The 24,285-nt window shown below is 44.7% G+C and overlaps 16 protein-coding genes across 16 annotated transcripts; 6 read left to right on the top strand and 10 right to left on the bottom strand.

The window, feature by feature from the left end:
• Window positions 1-16: 16 nt before the first annotated feature.
• On the bottom strand, window positions 17-2,272 carry SJAG_00684 (inner centromere protein Mis6). Its single transcript, XM_002171918.2, has one exon. It carries the CDS (start codon window positions 2,050-2,052, stop codon window positions 73-75), a length of 1,980 nt encoding a protein of 659 aa, XP_002171954.1. The 5' UTR covers window positions 2,053-2,272; the 3' UTR covers window positions 17-72.
• A 134-nt stretch (window positions 2,273-2,406) lies between these two features.
• Window positions 2,407-4,118, top strand: SJAG_00685 (phosphoglycerate mutase family protein). Its single transcript, XM_002171919.2, has 4 exons — window positions 2,407-2,552; window positions 2,600-2,722; window positions 2,769-2,834; window positions 2,958-4,118. Exons 1-4 carry the CDS (start codon window positions 2,496-2,498, stop codon window positions 3,342-3,344), a joined length of 633 nt encoding a protein of 210 aa, XP_002171955.1. The 5' UTR covers window positions 2,407-2,495; the 3' UTR covers window positions 3,345-4,118.
• Window positions 2,469-6,713, bottom strand: SJAG_00686 (RNA-binding protein Puf3). Its single transcript, XM_002171920.2, has 3 exons — window positions 4,069-6,713; window positions 3,848-4,011; window positions 2,469-3,798 (listed from the first exon to the last, which is right to left on the bottom strand). The coding sequence occupies exons 1-3, from the start codon at window positions 6,348-6,350 to the stop codon at window positions 3,722-3,724; spliced, it is 2,523 nt and encodes an 840-aa protein (XP_002171956.1). The 5' UTR covers window positions 6,351-6,713; the 3' UTR covers window positions 2,469-3,721.
• Window positions 6,652-7,474, bottom strand: SJAG_00687 (Tim9-Tim10 complex subunit Tim10). Its single transcript, XM_002171921.2, has 2 exons — window positions 7,246-7,474; window positions 6,652-7,048 (listed from the first exon to the last, which is right to left on the bottom strand). Exons 1-2 carry the CDS (start codon window positions 7,344-7,346, stop codon window positions 6,880-6,882), a joined length of 270 nt encoding a protein of 89 aa, XP_002171957.1. The 5' UTR covers window positions 7,347-7,474; the 3' UTR covers window positions 6,652-6,879.
• Window positions 7,397-8,479, top strand: SJAG_00688 (hypothetical protein). The gene is made up of 2 exons (XM_002171922.2): window positions 7,397-7,639; window positions 7,743-8,479. The coding sequence occupies exons 1-2, from the start codon at window positions 7,602-7,604 to the stop codon at window positions 8,059-8,061; spliced, it is 357 nt and encodes a 118-aa protein (XP_002171958.1). The 5' UTR covers window positions 7,397-7,601; the 3' UTR covers window positions 8,062-8,479.
• Window positions 8,330-12,331, bottom strand: SJAG_00690 (PEK protein kinase Hri2). The gene is made up of 4 exons (XM_002171924.2): window positions 11,877-12,331; window positions 11,777-11,815; window positions 11,168-11,717; window positions 8,330-11,103 (listed from the first exon to the last, which is right to left on the bottom strand). Exons 1-4 carry the CDS (start codon window positions 11,941-11,943, stop codon window positions 9,768-9,770), a joined length of 1,992 nt encoding a protein of 663 aa, XP_002171960.2. The 5' UTR covers window positions 11,944-12,331; the 3' UTR covers window positions 8,330-9,767.
• SJAG_00689 (66S preribosome component MAK16) lies at window positions 8,419-9,601 on the top strand. The gene is made up of 2 exons (XM_002171923.2): window positions 8,419-8,544; window positions 8,665-9,601. Exons 1-2 carry the CDS (start codon window positions 8,483-8,485, stop codon window positions 9,515-9,517), a joined length of 915 nt encoding a protein of 304 aa, XP_002171959.1. The 5' UTR covers window positions 8,419-8,482; the 3' UTR covers window positions 9,518-9,601.
• A 129-nt stretch (window positions 12,332-12,460) lies between the features above and the next one.
• Window positions 12,461-13,575, bottom strand: SJAG_00691 (glutamine aminotransferase subunit). Its single transcript, XM_002171925.2, has one exon. It carries the CDS (start codon window positions 13,269-13,271, stop codon window positions 12,552-12,554), a length of 720 nt encoding a protein of 239 aa, XP_002171961.1. The 5' UTR covers window positions 13,272-13,575; the 3' UTR covers window positions 12,461-12,551.
• A 672-nt stretch (window positions 13,576-14,247) lies between these two features.
• SJAG_00692 (RNA polymerase I transcription factor subunit Rrn11) lies at window positions 14,248-17,919 on the top strand. Its single transcript, XM_002171926.2, has 2 exons — window positions 14,248-15,116; window positions 15,158-17,919. The coding sequence occupies exons 1-2, from the start codon at window positions 14,772-14,774 to the stop codon at window positions 15,434-15,436; spliced, it is 624 nt and encodes a 207-aa protein (XP_002171962.1). The 5' UTR covers window positions 14,248-14,771; the 3' UTR covers window positions 15,437-17,919.
• On the bottom strand, window positions 14,425-17,839 carry SJAG_00693 (MBF transcription factor complex subunit Res1). The gene has a single exon (XM_002171927.2). It carries the CDS (start codon window positions 17,496-17,498, stop codon window positions 15,612-15,614), a length of 1,887 nt encoding a protein of 628 aa, XP_002171963.1. The 5' UTR covers window positions 17,499-17,839; the 3' UTR covers window positions 14,425-15,611.
• Window positions 17,920-18,028: 109 nt separating the features above from the next.
• SJAG_00694 (orotate phosphoribosyltransferase Ura5) lies at window positions 18,029-18,915 on the bottom strand. The gene has a single exon (XM_002171928.2). It carries the CDS (start codon window positions 18,851-18,853, stop codon window positions 18,206-18,208), a length of 648 nt encoding a protein of 215 aa, XP_002171964.1. The 5' UTR covers window positions 18,854-18,915; the 3' UTR covers window positions 18,029-18,205.
• Window positions 18,916-19,102: 187 nt separating this feature from the next.
• Window positions 19,103-20,593, bottom strand: SJAG_00695 (acetylglutamate synthase Arg6; the record flags this gene model as incomplete). The annotated part of the gene is made up of 1 exon (XM_002171929.1): window positions 19,103-20,593. One exon carries the CDS (start codon window positions 20,591-20,593, stop codon window positions 19,103-19,105), a length of 1,491 nt encoding a protein of 496 aa, XP_002171965.1.
• Window positions 20,594-20,928: 335 nt separating this feature from the next.
• SJAG_00696 (GINS complex subunit Psf2) lies at window positions 20,929-21,483 on the top strand (the record flags this gene model as incomplete). The annotated part of the gene is made up of 1 exon (XM_002171930.1): window positions 20,929-21,483. One exon carries the CDS (start codon window positions 20,929-20,931, stop codon window positions 21,481-21,483), a length of 555 nt encoding a protein of 184 aa, XP_002171966.1.
• Window positions 21,484-21,538: 55 nt separating this feature from the next.
• On the bottom strand, window positions 21,539-22,123 carry SJAG_00697 (borealin Nbl1; the record flags this gene model as incomplete). Its single annotated transcript, XM_002171931.1, has 2 exons — window positions 21,539-21,807; window positions 21,991-22,123. The coding sequence occupies 2 exons, from the start codon at window positions 22,121-22,123 to the stop codon at window positions 21,539-21,541; spliced, it is 402 nt and encodes a 133-aa protein (XP_002171967.1).
• A 278-nt stretch (window positions 22,124-22,401) lies between these two features.
• SJAG_00698 (CCAAT-binding factor complex subunit Php2) lies at window positions 22,402-23,604 on the top strand (the record flags this gene model as incomplete). The annotated part of the gene is made up of 1 exon (XM_002171932.1): window positions 22,402-23,604. One exon carries the CDS (start codon window positions 22,402-22,404, stop codon window positions 23,602-23,604), a length of 1,203 nt encoding a protein of 400 aa, XP_002171968.1.
• A 36-nt stretch (window positions 23,605-23,640) lies between these two features.
• Window positions 23,641-24,147, bottom strand: SJAG_00699 (tspO/peripheral benzodiazepine receptor; the record flags this gene model as incomplete). The annotated part of the gene is made up of 1 exon (XM_002171933.1): window positions 23,641-24,147. One exon carries the CDS (start codon window positions 24,145-24,147, stop codon window positions 23,641-23,643), a length of 507 nt encoding a protein of 168 aa, XP_002171969.1.
• Window positions 24,148-24,285: the final 138 nt, after the last annotated feature.

The raw sequence follows: 24,285 nt of genomic DNA, 5'->3' as shown, positions 1-24,285 counted from the left end.
CAGTACCAGCAGGTTTGAGTTTTTTCTCGGCCACTTAGTTTTGATGCCAAGACGAGAATTTCAGCGGCGTTGTTAAGGCAACTCAGACTCTCTGGTGGTGGTGTTTTGATGCGCGTAAACAAAACGCGTAAAGTAAACAAATCCTTGTGAATGAAGAAAAGATGGAAGCTGTTTGTTGAAGTTTTCAGAAAATGTTTGTTCCGTAGATGATATAAAACGACTCTTCTCGTTTGATTTTGTACGCAGTTCGTAATCGAGAAATTTGGACAATGTAATCAACTTCGTCCGTTCAACATCTGTAAAACAACGAAATGTATGCGCAAGTAATTGGATACTGAAAACAGAACCTAGATTCGAAAACGGGAGCTGCTTAATAAAAGATGGTGAAGAGCCTTGGTCATGCTTGTTAAAAATGTTGCTGAAGAGGGAATCTAGGTTCAATTGCTCGTTTCGAAGTAATAGTAATACTCCTTTTTTGGAAGCCTTTCCAAGAAACGCATTTTGCACATTGCAAGCTAAGCGATCATTGCCCGGATAATGAAGTAAATATTCTGAGATGGCCTCACGGCACGGAGGAAATGGTGAAAAAGTTGCTCGGGACACAAAGTCGGCGAACGGGGTTGTTAGAACAATGTCAGCAAAGTACTCAATAGCCGAAATAGAGGCAAACAAGCGGAGACATGTGTATAACAGTGTGTCATTCTTAATTTGTCGATTGACTGTTTCAAGCCATCCATCAAGCATACGTGAAATAATTGTTTTTCCCAGTTCTTTTTGAGATGAACTTTGAAGTGTGAAAAGCCACTGAAAAAATAGGTCTTCGGTCTCATGTATCCACGAAGGATCATGATCATTATCCAGAAAAGACTTAAATAGTAAAGTAAGAATTTCGTCGCCATATTGAAGAATCGACTCTGCATTTATGCTTGACAACACAGAGTATATGCCCTTCACACACTCTTTTGATAGCGAAGCCTGGTGAAGCGCATCAACTAACAACCGGATGGTTCTTGGCATTGTCTGTTTGGAGATAGATAGGAAAAGAGACAATTGATGAAAAGAGTATGATAAATGCAGACCATCGCGTATTGCTTGATGTAAAGCACCAGCAACCCAGAAATCCAGTCTAGCAGACAATTCTGGCAATGACTGACTGATGATGAGAAAAGCTAACTGAGAAAGCGGGGGTGCAGCAATAATACTTGCTATGTGTGATGGGAACTTCAAGCGCTCTATACAATTTGATAGTTCCTTTGCTGTGTGGTTTTCCTCCAAGGATGATTCGTTTGGTTTAACTTGTAGCGTTTGAAGCGGAGGAAAGATAGAATCCGCACGTAGACGTTTTAAAGCGTGTTTCAAAGGGGCAGCATTTTGAAGAATGTCTTGTAAACGCGCAAGCCATGTTTCATCCCATTGAAATGAAAACGCTTTGGTATGTTCATATGTTCCCACAATTACGTCTGGGTAGTGTTTTTTGAATGTGATAATAAGTTCCAAAAGATATGGATCACCATAGTTTCCCGGGCGATTGTATAAAGCCAGTAAGTGATGAATACGAAAAGTACGAACATTTTTTCGTCGAGTAAGCCAAACAAGAAGTGGACAAACGTATGGGCGAAAAGTCTGAAACTCAAGAAAATGAAAGAGTATGCCGTAATTGCGGGAGAGCACATTTGTGCTGCTGCACACATGGAAAACATGCATCATCCATCGAAGTAATTCTGTTTGTATGGTCCAAGGAACACGTCTTCCTGTGGGATCGAGAGCAGACACGATACGTAATTGTATATCCTCGCTAACAGGCTCGGTTGGAAGCAAACAGTGAATAAGTTTTACACGATTGCCTTGGGAAAAAGGCGATTCTTTTTGTCCTAGAACCACAGAAAGAAGCAGACCGATCTCTGCATTAGATAAACCGACCGTCTTGACATACTCATACAACTCTTTAATGGATTTTAACTGTGCCTTCGGCGGGAGAGAATACGCGTCCAAACATGAACAAAAAGAAGCAAATGTCGTTCGCGATTGAACATTTTCATCTGTCTCAGTCATTCTTGAAGATGTATCCGAACCTATAAAGACAAATGCGAAGAAGAAGTCAATAAAGACGAAGTTAAACAGATAGCGACCAATTCATTCATCTAAACAAGTTCTGCGAGTCAATTATTTCGTGTACAGTTAAATAAACCAGTCGTAATTGAATATACAGGTGCTCTGAACAGAATTAACACTCTATAGCCATTTGGTAGAGTTGAACATAGTCAACGCGTCGTGTCCGTTTCTTGCATCATATCTTATCTGCAACAAATGAGCGCAGGAAGCGCAAACTATAATGTTTCACCCAATAGAAACTATAAAAAAAGAGCAACAGAACTTTATAACAAATCAAAATGTTCAATTCCATCTACAAGTTGGGGCAAATCCTGATATCGCATCTGAGCTTAAATAGCTTAATCATCCGCGCCAAAAACGGTTTGTCCTTCACATATCACAGAATGCGCGTCTTTCTCGTTCGTCACGGTGAAACTGACAGAAATAAGGCGAAGATTTTGGTTCGTGGCTTTCTTTTTTATGTAACGTTTTCTGACAATTTTTCTAGCAAGGATCTTTCGATGCGGAATTAAACGCGGATGGCAAGCAACAAGCAGAATTAGTGGCTAAAAGACTTGCAAAACTCGATGTAGACCAGGTCTTTTGCAGTACAATGTCGCGTTGCAAACAGGTAAAAACATTGTGTTATAATGATTTTCCAATATTGACCATCGAAGACGATTGCTCCGTTCGTTAAGACTCGCCCTGATGTTCCAATTGAATACTCAGACTTAATCCGTGAGGTATGTAAAACTTGTTGGAGTATCTATTTATAAACTGTTTGTTTGCTCTCACTGCTACACTTTGTCTGTTCACTGTTTGGACAAATTATCCGTGTATCTTTGGTTCAAGTAATTAACAAATAGCGCGTCTTTGGTGAACTTGAGGGAATGCCAGTCGCTGAAGCAAAGAAGCTCTTGGCAGAGAATCACCCAGACCGTTTTGGCGAAGGTTACAGCAGCCTTTTGAAACGGTTGCTGAAGTTTTGGGACGAAAAGATCATTCCATTGTACGGACAGAAGAAGTGCGTCGTTGTGCTATGCCATGGAGGCGTTATCAATGCTCTTCGTGACCATTTCATGCAAGAGAAGGGTTTTACCTTTGAAAAAGAGAAACATGAAAAGAAATTTATTACAAGTAACACTGGTGTTACTGAAATTGAGCTTCTCTCTAAGGAAGGAGGACACATTCATTGTTTTGGTGACACTTCACATTTAGATGAGGCTGCTAATTGTGCTCCACAAGAACAGTAAGGGAGTAAGCAACGTTTTCTTTTCATTTAAATACACTTGAATATATTAACAGAATTTTGCCCCATAACGCTACAGACTAAAGGCTCAGACGTTGTCTGGAGCAAGCGTAATCATGTGAAAAAAGTATCTGAAACAGACAGCAATTGCCAGGGAGAGAGGCATCAGGTTCCAGAACTTCCCGAAGCAACTATTTAATAAAACAAAACAGAGTAAGCGAGAAAAACCTTACCTAATCCAAAAGAAAAAAAAAGATATTAGTTGCAAGACAACAGCTTCAACAAGTGAAGCGTAAAAGTGCCAACAAAGAACAAAAACGTCAACGAAAATACAAAAAAAAGGAAAAAGGAAAACGTATGCAAACATTCGTGCACGTAATATTAGGGCATATTGGTCATAACAGTTTTAGAATTTTCAGAAGGTTCTTCTGCATTGCCTCGTTGAAATTTCTCAACAACTGCAATATGTTAGAGGTACCGCAGAAGGTATACACAAATCATGCGTACCTAAATACAGATGTTTTCCATATGTATAATTTTTTAGTACGTTTAGATGAGGATTAAGAACTGTAATTATACGATCCCTCAACTCAGGTTTTGACACATCAATAAGCTTTTGGATCACATAATTCGCATACTTGTCTTTGATTAGATTGAGCAAGTATGTGTCGCTGAAAACACTGTTAGTAAATAGAGTTGATAAGATTCTAAAGAAATTCGTTACTTACCCGTCCTCGTTTTCACCAAGTAAGCTGTTAAAGAACCGTTCACGATCAGTGTCACTGCAGTATGAGATGCATCTTTCCACAACATTAGAAGCGAACTTATGGCGACTCAAATGCAAAACATTTCCAAGAACTACTTCAACAATTTCTCTCTGTTCGGAAGGTGAACCCTTCTTCATCAGATGTTGAATCACGTAGTTTCCGTACTGGTCCTGAGCAAGGTGTAGTATTTGGGTATGCAGCTGAAGATATACACTGCTTCGAGCATCCGCAAAATGTTCAATGATACGTTGGATAACACGGCACCCGTATGGGTGGGAAGATAAGTTATACACATTGGGCATTACAGCATCCACAACAAACTGTAAATGTCCATAAGGAATGCATTCAATGGCTTTTTGAATAACATGATTTCCGTTTTGGTCCTTAACACATTTAAGGACGTCACCGTCAAGTTCTTGAATGAGCTCAACTTGGCGATTCAAGGGGATGTGTTCAAGCGCCTTTTGTGCAACCCTGCAACCATACATTTGCAGTGATAATGTGAGCACATGACCCTTCATTTTTTCAGTGAATACCTCTCGTTGTTCGTCTGTGCCAAACTCCAAGAGCTTTTGAACAACATAGTTTCCAAAAACGTCCATCATAAGTTGTAAACAATTGCCGTTCACAATATCGTGAAACAGCAGGGCTCTGTCTTCGTCAGAACAAGTTTCAATTTTTTGCTGCAAGAATCTCGAGCCATGTTGATCCGTACTAAAAGCAGCGAGATGCCCGACAAGTTGTTTAATTTCGAGCTTCTTATGTTTATTGTTTCGAATATCGTGAAGGATTTTGTTTCGAGTGGTGTAATCCGTAGCGGAATCAGATTGCTTTTCCTCGGAAGAATAGGAAACTTGCTTTGAAGACATGAATGAAGAAGAGTTGCCGGACAAGACTAAGTGACCAACAGCATTCGATAACCCCGCAGATGTAGGCGAATGTGCACGTATGGGGGCGCTAGCAGATTTGGATTCCAGTTCAAAGATTTCATCGGTTGGATTCCCGAAATGGAAATTCGGTTGATGCTGCTCCGCTACGTGCGGACGAAATTTACTATGATGAGAAGTACCATTCGGACCAAAAGCGACGGCCGAACCAATATTTGAAAGCCCAGAGGAGTCTGGAAGTTTTGACTGAAACGTATTTGCTGAAGCAAATGGAGAATTTAATGAGCTATGGTATGGCGACGTAGCAACAATATCCGAGGGTGTTGGTTGCTCCGTAGGCGAAGTCATAAAAGCTTGATGCTCCGGTGAGAAATTGTAAGAAAGAGAACGTGATTGAGCAGGTATTCCTTGAGACATCCCCTGCGAGGAGGGAGGCCAGTATTCCAAGGGGGAGTGGACCTGTTTGTTGCTTTGAGACAGCGATGATCCGGCAATCAGGCTTGACCTTCGGCGCAAACTATTGTGTCGTGAAAGAAGGGAAGAATTAAAAGCAGCTGCAGTATTTGAGGGGGAATAAAGCAGGTCTTCAGAACGAGAAGAATGCTGTTGCTGTTCGAGTGGGAACATTTTATGCGAATTCGTAGCTGGCTCCCCAAGCGGAGACGGAAAATCGTTCTGTGTCGGAGGAAGCGAAACAGATTGTGAATGAATTCCATGGTCAAATAAAATAGGAGCGCTATTGGGTATCCGATAACCAAGAAAATTGTTGAGGTTGCCTTTGTAGCTGCTAGACAACTTCGCAGAAGGAAGAGACCCAATGGAGGAAGCCGGTCCTTGTCCGATAAGAGAAGAAGAACTCGATTTTCGAAATACGTTCTCATCCACACTGAGTCGAGAGAAGCTGTTCATTTTGCCGTCCTGAGAACCGACAGAACCTTTTCCATTCAAATCAACGGAAGAAAAAGGGTGGAGAACAGTTGTGTGTGTCGGCGTAAACCCACTCAGGGAAGATGATGACTGGGAAGAACGAAGAAAGCCGCTGTCAATACTACTCGGCTCAGTCAATGACTGTCTTGGACCATTTCCAAACATTCCACTGACATCGTGATAATCTTGAGGCAACGCTGATGGCGGTGGACTTGGAAAAAAGGCGTTTGTTACCGTTGCAGCACTTGGAGACACGGTTGTAGAATGAGAACCCATCTGAGAAATGGACGGAAAATGCCATTCATTCGAGACTCCCATGCCGTTACGTTCTAATTTCCAAGCATGTAAAGCTTCACTCTCTGTCTTGAATCCGAGCTTTTGTGAATAAGCATTAGGATCCGAGGCTCGAAATTCAGACAGCTGACCCATGACAGGAGCATATGTACAGACAAAACCCAAGCTTAATCACTGTACAACGATGTCTTGTGCAATTCAACTACAGCCGTTCTCAGTGTCTACAAATCTGTAATTTGTGTGAAAAAATGTGCTGGGATGAAGTCGAAATGGACACTTCGGGCGGGATATAAAAGAGACGGAAGCAGAAGTCAGTGAGACAAACAACGACGCAACCGGAAACAGATCCGACCAGCAGATACAGCGATACTGTACAACTTCAACGAGGCCCTACATACCCTTGATTTACAATTTTGGGGGCGGAATAGCCAGTTGTTCTGTTTTGGCGATGGATCGATATAGTGGTAAACAAACACAAAAAGTCGAATCATTGAACAGAGAGTACGAGAGAAATGAGACTATGAAACAGAATAAAATCTTTATAGGTTCAAACACTTGTAGATAGCAACCTTTTTACCAGCATTTTATTTACAAAATGAGTTGGAAGCTCCAATTTTCATAAATGGCCACGTTCAGAACAACAAAGGAGTAGACTTGCAGCTTTCTACATGCCTCCACGCGCTTCACCGCGCTTTTGCATGTGCTCAGAAAGCTTTTGATTCACTTCAAAGTACTTGGCGACGCAACGGTCAATGCAAACACTTTCACCCTTGGTCAAATCGGCCTCATGGTACTTGTTATTAATGCATTTTTCTTGACAAGAACGAACAATTCTGGAGGTTAGTAAGTAATAGATGAAAAGGTGTATGTTCGCTGTCGAGACTGCAAAGAGAATTGAAGAGTTGTTTGGAAGAAGAAGGAAACTCACAAAAACCATTGACGAGGAAGCTAGTCAAAGAAATCGTAAAAACTTTACTTCAACCCACACATCCAATCCGTTCAGCCGACATGCCCGTCTTCGTATACATACCTGTTGAAGATGTCAGACATCATCTCGACCTCCTGCTCGGCCATCGCAATGTTTTGAGGGTTAACCGCCTGGTTATTGTTTCCCATACCAAAGAAAGACATTTTTAATATAGTTTTGAGAGGTTATGGTCTCAACAGAATTGGTAGTTGGTTTTTGCCAAGTGAACTGGGTCAGAGTTCAAGCACTCATCACAAACCATTCAACCACTTTTCATTAGCATATTCTGCCGGATTGGACGGATACCTTTGTCATTTGGTGCGAGGAGTTTGTCTGTGGTTCTGTAATCAAAGTTTATAGTGTGTTTTCTGGCACGGTTTCTGTTTCCATCTCTCAGTGTATTTCTCTATATTCCAAACATGTCTTCTGCAGCCCAACAGCTTGCAGACCTTGCAAAGTACGTTAAAGGAAGCGAGGAATGTAGTACTCATAAATTTAAGACTACGATCACCATAATCCGAGTGTGCTTCATTGTATCATTCCAAAGCTAACACTTCAAGTGACAAAAAAACAATTCTTCATATGGCAGATCAAGATTTGAATGAAGTTGTTTGCTTCCCTGAACTTCTGGACAAATCTACACTCGTCCAGCTTACGGATGCGTTTGTTCATGCCTACGAATTGGCCAAGCATCTTGGTTTCGGCAAGCCGATTTCCATCATGAATCAATATTCTCAAGGAAGTTGTGTGTTTCAAACCGCCCGCGAGAAGAGAGAGCAATCTGGACTCGTAGTAAGTACGACTGTGGCTTCTCACAACGCACTTCGAAGTGCCTTGCACTGTAACAAAGTTATGGACCAGATTTCTTCTCAATTATAGTGGGAAAAGGTCCAACGGGTGCTTTTTTATTATTCTATTACTGTAATCGCAACTTCCTCTCCAAAGTTATTCATCTTACACATGTAAGCATCCTGTTTTCTTTTCTTTTTTTCTTGTGTCCAAGAGAACAACGCATGAGTTCACGAACAAACCTAGTTCGCCTGCATCATGTACTTCTTTGCATTCTAATTACCATCTAATCCAACATTATAGAACGTAACCAAGAAGCCTAAACTATTGTTTCTTATGTATCAATACTGTTGCATATCTTCGCTTAGATACGATAACCTAAAACAACTTAAGCTTATCATTTCTACCCTCTCCCCCGCTATCTCGCACAACAACCTCCACCGATGCCACCGCTCAATTTTTTGCAGAGTCCAAGAACACTCTCCTCGGAGCCTCCACCCTTTACCTCAAAATGCAGCAGGACGAGATCATTTGGCAGGTCGTTGGACACGAATTCTGTTCCTACAGGGTCAAGTAAGCATCCAGCTTTGTATTAGCACGAGATTCCCTTTTTTTGCGGGAAAAAAGGAGAGGGTTTCGTGTTTTTCGTGTTTTTTTAGCTTAAAAAGAACTTTTTCACTAACAAAACCGTAGAGGAGAAGCGCAGAACTTCTGCAGAAACGAGTACAATGTTACGGGTCTCTGCAATCGTGAATCCTGTCCGCTAGCAAACTCGAGGTATGCAACGATTCGTGAGGATAATGGCAAACTGTACCTGTACATGAAAACCATTGAACGTGCATTCACTCCTGCAAAATTATGGCAGCGTATTAAGCTGTCTAAAAACTATGCTCAAGCTCTGGAGCAAATCGATAAGCATTTACTCTACTGGCCTGGCCCTCAAATTCATCGGTGCAAACAGAGACTTACTCGTCTCACACAGTACTTGCTGAAGGCCCGGAGACTGGCATTAAAGCACCAACCCACACTCATTCCTATCAAGCCCAAACAAACCCGTAGAGAGACGACTCGTGAACGTAAAGCTCTCATTGCAGCAAAACTCGAAAAGAATATTGAAAAGGAGTTGGTTGAGCGTCTAAAGAGCGGTGTCTATGGTGATCAACCCCTGAACGTCAACGAAGACATTTGGAAGAAGGTCCTCGCTGCCAAGGAGGGTCTTGTTGATGAAGCACAAGAACTCGAGGACTTGGAAGAAGCCGAGATGGAATTTGTCAGTGACGAAGAAGAAGAAGAGGAAATCTCGGACCTCGAGGACTGGCTCGCCAGTGGGGATGATGATGAGGACGAGGATGAATCGCTTTCTGAGGAGAGTGATGAGGAAGAATCCTCTGAATCATCTTCAGACGACGAAGAACAACAAGGCCCTTCGCGGAAGCGGAAATCTACAACAAAGAGACCCGCTAAGAGACGTGGTCCTCACGTTGAAATCGAATACGAACGCGAGGAGGAATTGGAAAAACCGACTTCTATGTCAAATGCTTGGTAAATGGGGGTTAAAAATGATACTTTTTGGGACAGCTCATGTGTTTGAGGTTTTTAGTTTTAAATAAAACGGTGCGTTTAGGAACAACTTGTGAGGGAAGTTGGGAGAAAGAAGGGAGGAAAGAAAGGAAGAAAGAAAGGAAGAAAGATAAATAAAAAACGAAGGCTGCTGTTAGTGGTAATAAGTTGTTGTTCATTGCATTTCGTCTATGTCATGTTTCTCCATGCATATGCTCATCATAAGTCATAAATCATTACTTCTCACGCAGTTTAGCACGAAGAGCTTCTATCTCAGCTCGTAGTTTCATGTTCTCTGTACGAAGGAGACTGTTTTCCATATCCGCTGCCTGCACTCTATCTGCTTCATAAGCAATTATTTCGGTAGACTTTCCACCTCCTTTGTACAGCAGATCACTTTGCAGGATTGTAGAGATAGAGGGCCGCTTCTTGGGATCAAGTGCCGTCATCCACAGGATTAAGGTCGATTCACACACCAGTTGTTTTACAAATTCCTCCGGAAGAATACCTTGCTTCAATTTACGCAAACATACCATCCGTTCCATGCCAGTGCGCATTGGATACAGCAACTCAAACAAGATAATACCTAGTGCATACACATCCACCTTTTCCGAAATTGGAACTCGTCCTTCAGAGTCCAGGGCATGGACTTCAGAAGGCGCATAAGTAGATGTACCTGCATTGTTTGAAAATATAACAGCGTCTGGACCAAACTGGCGACCTCCCGTACTCGGTGTAAGTGCTCTAGAACCCATTCGACGATCCAGCACCAAGCCAAAGTCACCGATTTTGGGTGTCACGAACGTCAGATCATCACTCTGCTCACCGTTTCGAAAAGTGTTCAACAAAACACTACCCCTTTCATCAACTTTTGACTGTGCAAGAAATATGTTTCCGGGTTTTAAGTCTCGATGAATGAGATGCATGACTTCGTGAACATAAAGAACACCCTGTAGAATCGCACGGAAGAGGTTTAAGTGAAGTTGAGTTTGAAAGGATGACATGGGGAAGCTTAAAACACGATTTCTCCGTTCCAAATATGATGCCATGTCATCCGGGCAAAGTTGCATTTGTATGTATAACGTTAAACGATACGACGGACTGGGAGTTGCCAAGCCATCACAAGCATTGTGGTCCGTATCAAAGTATCCCGTTTCTTCCTCGTCGTGTTCTGACGGCGGAGGGCTTGTTTGATGCAGGACTAAATTTCCTATACGTCCCTCAATATCTTCAAGGCTGCTTTGAGTAACCGAAGACGAATCATTAGACGAGGAGGAAGAATCATCTGTGGATGAAGATGTGCTAGATAGAGTAACGCTACTGTCGTCCTCTTCACTATCAGTTTCATTTCTCGTAGTGCTCTTTTCAAACACAATTTCTCCCAATTCTTCGTCGACTCGTGAAGGTTCTTCGGCTGTGTCGGATTGAAACGAAAGTGTGGGAGAGTAAGGTTCAACGATGAGATCATCCGTTTCCTGCTCAAATGGATGTGTAGAAGACATGGGATGAGCCATGTTTGTGGATTGAGTTTTAGTTTCACTCGAATGCTCGAGCCAGCTGGAAAAGTAACGTCTAAAAGTACATGGTTAGCGGGATACGTGAGAGATAAAGAATTTGAGAAACATGCTACACATACACGACGTTCGGATGGTCCATCCGAGCAAGCGATTTAATTTCACGAAACACCTTTGAATAGGAATAATGGTGCAAATTGAGGTGTATCTTTTTCACAGCATAGTCCACTCCGTCAACCTTGTGTTGCGCTTGGTACACAGCACCAAATCCGCCCTTTCCAAGAAGCCTTTTTTCATCAAAGTCATTAGAGTAGCGCGAATTTCTCTGCGTACTCCACGGATTCAAATCTCTGCCCTCCAAATCCAACAACATCCTCGGTGTGGAAGGACTAGAATTAAGTTGCAGAGTTTGTTGTCTGGGAGAAAGGACTAGAGACTGTGAAGTACGTTGCTCCAACAGGTCAGCAGAGGAAGTACTGGATGAAGGAGGAACATCCTCATGCATGATTTGCTTAGCTTGTATTATTAAATGATGGAGCGCATTCTGATAAGTCATACGTATTCCCGACAATTCATCCATATACTCTTCGTCAAGAATACCCATATTTCTCAGTGTCTGACATATGAGTTTAAAGAGTTTCCGTGATTGCTCTGGATCCGAATCGTACAGTTCTGTATAGATTCACAGGTCAGCATAAGCCAATTGCGAACTCTTGGGTTGCAACACGTACGGCAGAATGTTTCCAGTAATGCAGCGAACAGCAGTTTCCCTAAACATATACGTTAGCACATCTTGCACACTCAACCATGTGTCGCAAGGGAAGCTCATACCATGACTAGCATAACCATTCGGCTTAACAGGATTACGTCGGTGTCGAATGACCGCCTTACGAGACATTATTCGGAATATCTCGACTCAATCTCAAGAACCAGTGTTGCACACAACGTTAAATGAACAGAATCGTTCCAGGAGCGCTATGAACGCGTCAAGACAAACAGAAGCAGAAAAAAAAGTCAATGATGCAGTAGAACAGATTATCTTTTATCAAAAATTCGGTGTTTGAATGTTGTTACTGGCAAAAAAAGAACTAGTTGGAACGAGTCGGCTAAGACGACTTTTCCAGAAGAAATAAGATACTCGGTTTACACGTCAGAAAAGAGACACTTAAACAGAGGTAGAAGAAACAAGATGAGCAACTCTCATGCGCAAGAGAAATAGATTAACATATTTTTGCGTCAATTGTTAAAACCAGTTAATAACGAGTTGGCAATGTTGTATTTCAAATGGTTTCTCCCAAGTTGGAGTGAAATAAGGTGTATTAAGCTATGCCACGTGGACTACAAGCGAGAAAGTTTAAAATACAAGCAAACACGACATTACTACCGCATAGCCGCCCCACAAAACTCTAATAAAAGGAGCGAAAAGTATACTATTGAACCAAAATATATATCAAAGACTTTGCTACGTGTCAATCATTAGCATGTCCGTGTTCCACGTTTCCCATTCTAACAGCTTCTCGTATGCTCCTTACGGGGAATGACACGCTCCTTCAGCCACCACTCGTGCCATCTGTTGTCATCCGTCAATTCAGGATGGAACGAAGTGCCCAAGAAGGGACCCTGCTCGACAGCGACAACAACCTCATTACCCTCGTGGACGATAGAAGCGAGCACCTTCACATCCTCCGAACGGATTTGAGAGGCAATTGGTGCACGGATGAACGTCGCGGGGAAGGGACCCATTGGTTTTGTGTGTTCAAACTTCATATTGTCAGTCACAGTGATAAGCGACTCAAAGGACATGGTTTGAGGGCCAAAAAAGTTTCTCATCACCGTAATATCCATAGCACGGAGCAAGTGCGGGTCAGGGAACTTGCCGCCCAAAGCTTCCTTCGAAAGCAAAATCATGCCTGCACATGTTCCCCACATAGGCAAACCCTCAGCAACCAATTTGTCAAGAACGTCTCTTAAAGCGGTGTCAATTTTGATTAACCGACCCATCGTAGACGACTCGCCTCCAGGAAGCACAAGTCCGTCAATGTCTTCGCAATCATCAGCACTTCTCACCTCGAAAGCCTGGACACCAGGAAACGAGTTTAAAATGTTAATGTGCTCAATGAAAGCACCTTGCAAAGCCAAGACACCAACGCGTACATGCACATCGACAGGATCTGAACCTTCGTCAGCTTGACGCTTTACGGTTCCAAACATAGAGGCAGAAGACATTTTTGAGTTCGTCGTAAACGTTAAGGAGCGTAGAAAAAGAAAAAAATCCGAAAAAGCAGAACGAAAGAGGCCAAAAAAGTGTACAGGAGGGAAAAACAAAGTCGTGCTCAGAAACCTTTTAGCGACAAATTTGACAAAGTTCGAAGTTGAGTAAATCGATACCGTCCACAATTCGACGAACAGAAGCAAGAACAAACCAAAACCCAACCGGTGGTCACAAACGCGTAGAACTCTCAGCGGAGACCCTCACTTCTTATACACAAACCTGTTTCCCCGTAATCAAACAACACATCGCCACCACTATGGCCGAAACCACTCACAGAGCAGAGATCGGCAGAGGCGATTACGAAGAGGAGCCAGAATGAATCGCACCCAGGAAAACAACAATGACTAATTCCCAACAAAAGACACAGGCAACCACAGACTAACCCGTCCCAATTCAATTGCCCGACTCTAAAACAACTTGTTACAGACTCAAGAAACGAACCCAACGAACCAAACACCACTGCCGCCACCGCGAGTCGCGGTACCGTCAGTGGTGAATGATTGAGAGATTCGGCGTCGCATACCTGGAGTGCAACGGTAAGGACACCGGTGCCCAGGAACGTAGCAAGCCAGAGGCTCCCGGGCGAACGCCAAAAACAAGAATAATCGGAAACACCCCGATGGGGTGATTTCAGCGATTAAACTGAAAAGAACAGATACTACACTTGATCTAAGCCAAAAGGCAAAGAGAGAATGCTGTTTAGGATGCGAACGATGCCCTTTTATAGCTTCTACAACCCTAACCCTGATTGCATGATTGAGGGACTGGCAAACTCCAGAGTTGTGTGATTGGTTGACAGTAGCCAGAACAAAGCGACGCGTGGGATGACTGATTAGCGAGAGAGATTTCGCGTAGAGTTACAGTTTCGCCGAATTCCTCAACACCAAATTTACTAGCTCGCGTAACAAAACTTTAAATACCTTAATTATTTTTTCATTCAAGGTATCATCACGAAAGAAATTATCTTTTAAACACAGTCAATTAGAGCACAATTTCTGCTTGATTAATGTAGCAGAAAACTCCTTGGAAATTTATTTCTTTTCTCTTTATGATTACACACATCAATAACTTTGCGTCTTCTTGTTTCATCCTTTTTATTTGATCTTCGTAGATTTCACTCTGAACGGGGTTTTCCTTCATCACCTATTTATCTCTTTCTCATTACAAACCTTTCAAATATTTATTAAGAAAAGGAACATCTAAATTACCAAAAAAAAGAAAGAAAGAGAGTACATCTTTTATCAAAGATAGAAGAAGAAGAAAACAAAAAAAAAAGAACCAAGAAAGAGCTAGGGAGTGCGGGTGTGTGAGAGATTTGGAAACGCTTACTGGAAAGCTTTATCCTCGTTTGGAGACATACTGTAGTAAGGTTACATCGGCAGTTAGATCACGTTTTGTCAATAACGGTTCATTCGTTCGTCCGTCAGTCTTTTTTTGTTTTTACTTTTATCATCATGTTTTCTCCAGTGACCAAACGAAAAGTGCAAACGGGGTTCAAACGGCTTGAATCTGTGCAAAAAGAACTTCCAGCATTGCCGGCGCCTCCAAAGTCATTACGGTTGCAACACATTGAGAACCTAAGAACGCTGCTTCATTTGTGTTTGTTGCGAGCAGACTATCCTCGGGCATTCAGAGCATTTTCACTGCTTCTGCGGTGTCGCTCCGTGGACATTCGTCTTTTGTGGAAAATTGGTTTAGAGCTGTTAAATGAATTGGAGCCAAGTAAGGCAAGGGAGTACTTACAACGTCTAATTGCAAGATTTCCTGCCATCCCTGGACGGCATAAAACAAGCATTGATGTACGCGACCGTGCATAAAAATTACCCACTAACCAATATAGGCTCACAGCTTTTTTCCTGCGCTTGTACTGCTCCAGATTAAGATGGGAGAGTACGGACAGGCCATCTCGTCACTTGACGAGTACTTGCTCTCAGCTCCGTTTAACGAAAATCAACCGCTGTACGTATACTCGGCTATGCTCTCTCTAGAAATGGCAAACCGAGAGGAAAATCATTATGAAAGGGGTCGTTGGTTGGAGAAGGCTAGGCAACAGTTTGCCAAAGCCGATGAAATGCGTTTGTTAGAAACACCCAACGCCTTTACAGACATGATAGGATGAACAGTTTATATGTAAAAAAAAGAGATAAATGCGCGAAACGGGACACAAGGGGATGGATGGAAGGATGTGAAAAAAATGGGAATGGACAAAAAACAATCGGAAACCAAAAGGTAGGGAAAAAACAGGAGCAAGTTGGTTCTGGGTCCTCTCTCTCTCTCTCTGAGACCCTTCACCATCACTGTGTCTTCACAGAATTAGGATTTATCGGCCCGAGAGACATTAAGTCCAAAATATCAAGTACTTTTTGTTGACGCCGTTCTTGTAGCGCCCGAAGCTTTTCTATCAACCCAGCACGGATAGGGTCTTCTGCGTGATACGGCAAAGAGAACGAGGCACCACTCGTCTCATCCAACGGTCTCTCAATTGCATCTGACATTGTTTCCGTTGCTGATGACTTGAGGGTTCTTATGCGAACTTGTTGAGAGTGTTCCATCAGCTCGTGTGCGGCACGCAATTTTTGCATAAAGTATATGCATGCTTCCTTTAAAACCTTTTTCTGCTTGTCCAGAGGAACATCAAACATTACGGAATGCTCGTTGAGTAGTCGTTGGCAAGACTCAATTTCACGAAGCGTTTGTTCAAATACATCTGCCGCGCGAACGTACTCCTGCTGTCGCTCCTTCAGTAATTCAGCATAACTTTCTGATAGAGTTGTCAAACGGCTCAAAACATCGGGCAAAGCCTTGTTCATAATGTTCGAAGCAGCAACAGATCGGCACCGCTCAGTTCGTGGTACTTCTGTGCTTGCTATCAGAGGGGCGGATTTTTCACTGAACGAATCGGAGGAAATAGCGAGAGGATTGGACGAGGAGGTGTATGAAGCAGACGTAGTCAAATCAGCCGTTGGCACATTTAAAATATCATCCGGAAGGTAGTCGCTTGGATACCGACCCTCTTTATTAGGAATATTGGCCGAGGCATACAGCATAAGCAACAGTCGAGCACATTTTTTTGCTCCATTGCGTGCGCAGATGAGTAAAGCAGTGTCCCCACGTTCATCTTGGATGTTCAGAACGCCAGCGACGACGTTGACTGGCTGTGTGGTAGACAGAAGCTGAAGCAGCGTATCCATATAATAACTAGCCGCTTCCATCTTTGACTTGGACGAGGCCAACAGTGCGATGTGATGAAACACGGTTTGATTGAAACAGTCAGTCATACAAATGGCAGACTGTAGTAAATCGGCAACCACTTCAAACGTTTGTAGATCATAGTTCATGGTGAACATGACGCACCGCATGAGCGCTGTTTGCTGTAGCGCATTCACTGCGACAATGTTTGCGTCTGCTTCAATCAAAGCATGCAGCATTTCCAGATTTCCCATCGCAGCTGCCCAGTGTAGAGCCGTATGGCCGTCATCGTCAATGCTTGCGTTAACATTCCAGTCACGGGGATTCCGAAACACAAACTCCGGGATTTCTGTGCTCTGAGGGAGCAGAAAATAATCCAACAACGCATCGCTGTACGCATTTCCCGACTCGTAAGTCGTCTGTTCGTCAGCACTCGATGCACTCTTGTCGTCGGGATACAGCTGAACAGACTCGCCGCCATAACTCGCTGTACCGTTCTGGTCCACCGAATTCGTACGGGAGAACGAAGATTGTTTCGACAACTTGGACGGGGTAGGCGACGACATGGGCAAGACGCTGTCGAATCCGTACATCTTCGCACTCATGCCATGAGAAAAGGAGCCCGACTCTCTCAGAGTCCGAGTAGGAGCTTTGTAAGATGAATATGGGTCTTCTTCGCCCTCACACTCGATCAACGGCAGCAGCAAAGCATGCACCTGGAACTCCATCGCCAGTTCTACACCTCGTTGTAGCGGCACCCATGTTCCTTGATACTTGCCGTATCCGCCCTGGACTTTTTCGTGAATACCACGCTGGGCAAACTTTTCCAGAACTCTTGTTCGTTTTGGCTTGTCAAGCTCGGCAACCTTCAGAATCTGTGTAGCGTTCAGCCAACCGTCGCGACAACGTTTCATAACGGCCACTCCATTAACAATACATTCGAAAACCGCAACACCCGAATACGCTGTTTTGTACACTTTTATCGTACTCATTGTGCAGTAACCACAGCACAAGACAGGTTGAGTCTATCTGAAATTTGCAATTTTGCAAACTTACAAACAGAACAGCAACTTTTTTTAGTTTTTGGATCAGCACATTAAACGAAAATACGTTATAACGCGTTTCGACCAAAACTACGAGTTTTTCCGAGTAACTAAACAATGTCCCAGGACTCTGAAAATGTAAGAGCAACCGTCAACAAGTCAATTGCTCGTCCGACTAGATAAATGGTTCTGGCTGGAGTAGTACTCAAAGCTTTTTTGCTGCGTCTTCGTATCAGAAACTGGAGGCGACTTTGTACACCGTCGCTAGTGTGGAAAGCTGTACGTGTGGCCTTCGTTGGCCTTCGTTTACATTTTTGGTGGTGAATTTTAGTAGAGGAAGACGATCTCCTGGGGAAATCGCGGGGGTGGGGGTGGGGGATGGGACGGGGAAAGCATATACAGCGCCGGAAGCGAGACCCAGTAATGAAAAGAGTCATTAAGAAAAAACAGTATTTAAGCACTGTGTGCGCCTACAAACAGCCTAACTGAGGTTTAGTGGCGATGAATGTCCCTTTACAACTACTCACACTTTCATACTAACATTCCCCTACAAGGCGATACGAGTTTTTTCTGGATATTCGTTCACTAGAACAGCAAAAAAAAAAGTAACAATAGAACAACAAGTAGTCAATCAACCAGTATCCTCAGTGCCAGGTCTACTTAGCTTGGTACTTGGCACGGTAAGCATCCATAGCTTGGTTCTCTTGAGCCGAAAGCTCGTTCTTGGTGAACTCGACGATGTCATCAAGAGTGAGGATAGAGGTGATGGGAACTTGAAGCTCAGCAACAAGCTTGGTGATGGTGCTCTCGTTCACCTCGGGCTTGAGACGCTCTTGACGGTCAAGGAGAAGGACGATACCACTGAGTTTGACGTTCTTAGGGGTCAAAAAGGAGATGGCCTCACGAATAGCGGTGCCTGCCGTAATAACATCGTCCAAAATTATGACTCGCTTGTTCGTAACGTCGGCACCCACAAGGTTTCCACCCTCACCGTGAGACTTGGCCTCCTTACGGTTGTAGCAGAAACCGTAGTTCTTACCAGTCAACTCGTACAATTTGGCGGCGGTAACGGCACCCAAGGGAATACCCTTGTAGGCGGGACCGAACAGAACATCGAACTCGACACCCATGTCGACGATGGCCTTGGCATACGCCGCACCCAAAGCATTCAAGTCGGCACCGGTGGTGAACAGACCCGAGTTGAAGAAGTAGGGCGACTTTCTGCCGGACTTCAGTGTAAACTCACCGAACTTCAGGACTTGGTTCTCGAGAGCACGTTTCAAAAGTTCCACCTTGTGCGACATGTTGCTTGTTCTGTGTAAGTTGTTTTTCGTCGGTGTAGGTATGGAATAAAAACGATAGTATCAGAATGTCGATCATAAAAGATCGCCAACACTAATTAATGATCGCCGGATGATCGACAGAGTGCAGGCAAGGATGTCTAAGAAAAGGTCGAGAAATATGAAATGACAAAGATGCTGGCGGGATTAAGGCGTCTAAGAAGGAGTTGTGTAGCCGGGGCTCAATTGCAGTCGGGAGTGGTGACTGCTGGCTCACTTGATCCATGTCGGTTGAATAGAATCAATCACATCCAAATACTCCTGGATACGCTTTTGGTCGGCACTCTTGTAGCCTGTCCAAAACAATCTCCATGGTGTAGAACGCGAAAGGAGTGAACCGCGACTTCGCTCAAAGTACCACTTGTTCACCGGATTGTCCAAACGAGACCGCCACACGATTTCCTGCGAGAATACGGAACACATGGCATTAAACACAAAGTCAGCAATGGCAGAGGTTCCCTGGACCTTTTGCAAGACGGCAAGCTTGTCCAGATAGGGAACGGGAGCAGCACCCGGCGTCTGCGGTTGCTCGAGAGTAATAATTGCAACACCTTCATAGTCGCCGGCAACGATGACAAGTGCAAGGTTATGGCGAATACGCTCCAAATAGCGTGGCATGTCGAACACCCGTTGGAAGGAGTCGTTCAGTAGATACCAAATGCGATCCCACGACACGGAACCGTTCGTTAAACAGTCCGTTCCATGGTACATGTAGATTGGTGTGCCTCTGCGAAGCAGTGTCGTCTTCGTTTCCGGCGACCGGTCAACGGGAAGAGAACAAGAGAAAACAGTCCGGTCGGTAAGAATGTTGTGGATGATGGGATGTGATTGCCGGGTAGAGCCGTTGAATACGGCGGCGTCTGGAGTTGTGACAATGGCTGCAGCAGAGTGGGGCAAGAGATCTAAACAGCTGTTGACGAGCTGTAAATTTTCAGCATGTTTCGGCGACAGCGTAGGCCACAGGCTTACGTATTCCTGGGCCAGGTTGATGAGAACGTGACTTGATCCATGAGACCGACGAGGACACGGCATGCCTCCAACCTCATCGATGACAATTAAACGCTCGACAGAGACATTCGACTTCATCTGGGCAAAAGAGCGGACAACGCCCAAAACAACTTGGTCCGGAGTAATTTGTGTAAGACACAAACCAGGATTCACGACGCTGTTGCCGATTACCGATGTGTAGCCATTCTGAAGCGTTTCAAGCAGCAACCGTTGTGCTTCCAAAGACACACCATCTGCATTCGAGGCGTACAAAGTGCCATACGAAGGTCGGGCAAGGACTCCAGCCTGACATAGAATGTCGGAAACACGGTCTAGCTGTGACAATTCCTGTGTTCGAAGTTGTTCACGCAATTCATTCACCTGTGCCAGAGAAGCACACTTTCCGCTCGCAAAACACGCCGACAAGCCCGTGGGTGTTGACATCGATGGAACAATGATAGATTGCATTCCCAATCGAGACATGCGTTGGATTGTTTTGCCAATGCCAAAAAGCGTGTCATCGGCAATCGTTTCCACACCGGCAAGTTTTGTCACTGCAAGGCGTACAGGCGGTGCTTGATGTGTAGATGACGGCGTGGCATCTTCATTTGGTTGTGGAAACAGCTTTTTCAAGAAACCCTTTGCTGACCGTTTTGTTTGAACGGATTTGAGAATGGACACAAGATCGTCCACCAAAGCAGCACTTTTCGGAGTCATTGTGCTTCCGTAAGTAGGATTTATCGGCTGCTAAAGAAAAAAATTGGGTTAAATGGTTAATCAATTGTAGAACGTCGTTTTTGCGATGAACCGTGTGCTGACCGTTTGTACACAACCACGCGTATCAATCGGTATGTAAGGCGCGACAACTACCGATAAGTCACAGAAAAAACGAGTACTTGTGATTTTGTATGCAAGCAAATTGCACTGGTGTTTGCATCTTTCGTCGTTTGTCTGTGATCAAGAAAATTTAGCAACAACCAAGAACACGAATTAAAAAGCCGTCTGAAGGCTGTTCCATCTGTTCTCCCAGACGATCCAACTATATTGCAAAAATGTCATCAGCAACAGCGCTGTGCTGCACTTTGTCGCCAGAAGAAATAGAGTTTCTGGCGGAAAATATGAAAATAGAAATTGTTCCTTTGGAAACCATGGACCAGCTCCCACTCATCAGTTGCACGATACCCGTAATGAAACCTCCTAGAAAGCTGAAAATCCCTCTCTGGTTGGCATTGAAATTGAAAACTCAAGGCCGTGCAAGAATCGTGCCGCCAGAATGGTTGAATGTAGCAACATTAGAGCAGCTCCGCAACGAGGAGATTGAGCAGGATGCGTTCGCTCCGCTTCCTTTCCATTGGCTTGAAGTAGCACAAATGCTGCTTCGAGACTGTGCTGACGACATGGAAGACGTGGAGCAGATTCAGCGATTGCTTCTAGAGTTGCGTGAAGCTCGGCAAAACAAGGCCCGCAAAGGTTTGGAGGCAGTAAACGAAGTACAGCTGGGCGTCGATAATCTAGGAGCCATGGAAATTAACGAAATCCGGCCCTTTTTTACTCAAATCATGAATCGGATGCAGAAAGTCGTGCAGGCATCGAAGGAGGGAGAGTGAACAACAGTTGAACACAGCTGTACAATTGTACATTACATTGCCAACCACCTCCGTCCTACTTGCTGGCCTTCTTTACTTCAAATTTCAGTTTGCTTGGTTCACGTTTAGTAGGCGAGATTTCGTCTAGCTTGTAGAAGTCCTTAATACGAGAACGCCAGGGAGTTGTTACACGAGGAATAGAGGATGGCTCTTTCTTAATGAGGTCACGTAGCTTTACGCTTCGTTGGGCTCTGGGAATAGATGCAATGCGAATTTCACCGCGCATCTTTATAGTCGAAGCCAATAAAGAGGCATTCGAACGCAATCGGCGGATTTTATCAGACACTATACGAAGTTAGTACATGGATGGTAATGGCAACTGAGTCGTAGAAGCACGGAAAGACCAGGGAAGCACAATGAAATCAGACACAAGGGTCAAATGAGCTCCAAAACGCGCCAAAACAGGACACAACCACTCGTGTAACGCCTTCCTCCACCCCAATTCTTTCACCAAGCAGCATTTCATACATTCAAAGGCCAAATTCGCCAAGATATCAGACTTTTTCTCTCGTAGGATTTTCTGACGAACCTGCCGCTGTTTCACGTCCGCAGGTTCGTCTACGCGTTTCCGTTTCTGGAGTACAGACTGAGATGCCGTCATTATCGCCAAAAGTGCCCAAACAGTCGCCTCTCAGCGTCTCAATAAAAGCGAATGGGAAACGGCAGAAACACCCTGTCTGTTGCTCCTAAGAATACCGAATAGGATTAGGACTAGTGGGGGCCGTGTGGGGCCTGGACGGCGCATGTGGGATGTCCCCCACTTGTAGTCTCAACGCACCAAAACGACTTCCGTCTGGGTAACATTTTTGTTCTACGAGCCGAAGCAGGACGCCTGGTCGCCAACTGCCAGATTCAGCGAGTTGGCAATTGCGGACGAAAATGAATCAATTCGACGGCGCTGAAGGACTTTACGTGAACGCAAAACAGTATCATCGCATTCTCAAGCGAAGAGAGGCCCGTGCGCGGTTCGAGGAGCGACTACGCAGGGTCCAAGGAGAAAGAAAACCGTATCTGCATGAGTCTCGGCACAAGCACGCCATGCGTCGTCCTAGAGGCCCTGGAGGACGCTTTTTAACGGCAGAAAAAGTTGCTGAACTGAAAGCTAAGGAAATGGAGAGTGCCCAAGCGAACACGAACACCGATACGACGAAAACAGCCGAAGAAGTCCAGGCAGCCAACCAGACCCTCGAGTCTACGAGGTCGGTAATGGAGAATGGAGCTATGTCTGCTACGCCAGACGCCAACGTCGCTGCTGCGGCTTCTAATGACGATGCTGGACGCTCAGGTGTGCTGCAAGAAACAGTGGGGTTAAACAATCAAACACAATCGCGGCAGCAGGATGTCCCCAACAACACAGCTCCCAATGTCGACGGCGGGGGGCACCAACAGCAGCAGCAGCAGCAGCAGCAACAACATCAACAGCTCCCTTCTCAAGACCAACAGCAACAACAGTCTTCCTCAGATGCTTCTTCTCTCCCCTCTGCCGCTAATCAACAACCTCACCATGACCTGAACCCGAATGCAGCAGCAGTCGCAGCAGCAGCCCAGGCATTTCATCCGCCCTCACATCCCTCTGATGTCTTTTTGGATGGAGCAGGCGGCATCCTGAATATGCAAGACCAGTTTCACTCGGGGTCTGCTGCGGCTACTCAACACCCCAACATGTTTACGGCCGGTTCCGATACTGGAAACGACGTGCTGCATCCTCTTCAAGGCTACGTCAACCCTCCTATGGGTGCAAACCTTCCTTCGTCTGAGACACCTGGTCTTTTATTAAGCGGAAAAAATCAGCTGGGATTCGTGGACGAACACACTGAAGTGGTGAACTCGCTTCACGGACAGCATCCCCAGCAACACATGCTTGTTCATTCACAAATGACTTCGTCTCTGGATCCGACTGAGGGCGTTAATTTAGCAGGCAAAATCCCAGATTCTAATGGAACGGTTAATGGACAACAACTCATGCTGGGCGGACACGACGATGCCTCGGGCCCCGTGCTTGAGCACCACGACGACAGCGTCCTGTCGAACACGTTGATGCAGGGTCACTACGGCAGAGCTGCCAACAACCAAAATGATTAAGCGTATAAGCCCATCATCGCACAAGTTGGCTTCGTTCTACCGCTGGCCTTTACGAAATGTACAACTTACCAAGTATCCTGCAAAACCCAACCAGCCGATGTAGGGAAGCAAGAGTTTTGAGGCCATCGGTGCAATGGACGACCATGTCTTGGAGAGCCAGATGACGGTTCCGGTCACTGCACCAATGTTCACGAGCGCTAATTTGCTCATCTTGTATCGGAAGAACAAGGGCATCCACATGTAATTCACAGCGAGCTGAGCCAGGTATAACTTTGCTCCGAGCTGTCCCTTCGCAGTGACCAGGGCTGGGTCGGCTCGGTATGCAAGGTGTGCAGCGTAACCCATCAACGCGTACAGGATCGTCCATGCCGGACCAAAGGCCCATGCAGGTGGCTTGAACTTGGGCTGGTTTGCTCTTCTGTACATCTTTACATGTTTTGCCGTGGAACGGCCGACAAACCATCCGCCCAAAATGGGCAGCAGCATGGCTGTCCATTTGTTTTGGTTCATTTTGGAAAATAACTGCAAACCAATTTCTATCATTTTGTTGAGAGTTGGCTTTTCGTCTTGATTCAGCAGGGGTTGTTATTACTAATGAGTGTGTTAGTTATGACACGAAAAGTATGCTTGTTTTACGAATCGCTCTTAATTACTGCAAGGTACACATACAAAATATACACA

Source organism: Schizosaccharomyces japonicus (assembly GCF_000149845.2).
Source record: "Schizosaccharomyces japonicus yFS275 unplaced genomic scaffold supercont5.1, whole genome shotgun sequence".
Lineage (NCBI taxonomy): Eukaryota > Fungi > Ascomycota > Schizosaccharomycetes > Schizosaccharomycetales > Schizosaccharomycetaceae > Schizosaccharomyces > Schizosaccharomyces japonicus.
This window is presented reverse-complemented; position numbering and strand designations above follow the sequence as displayed.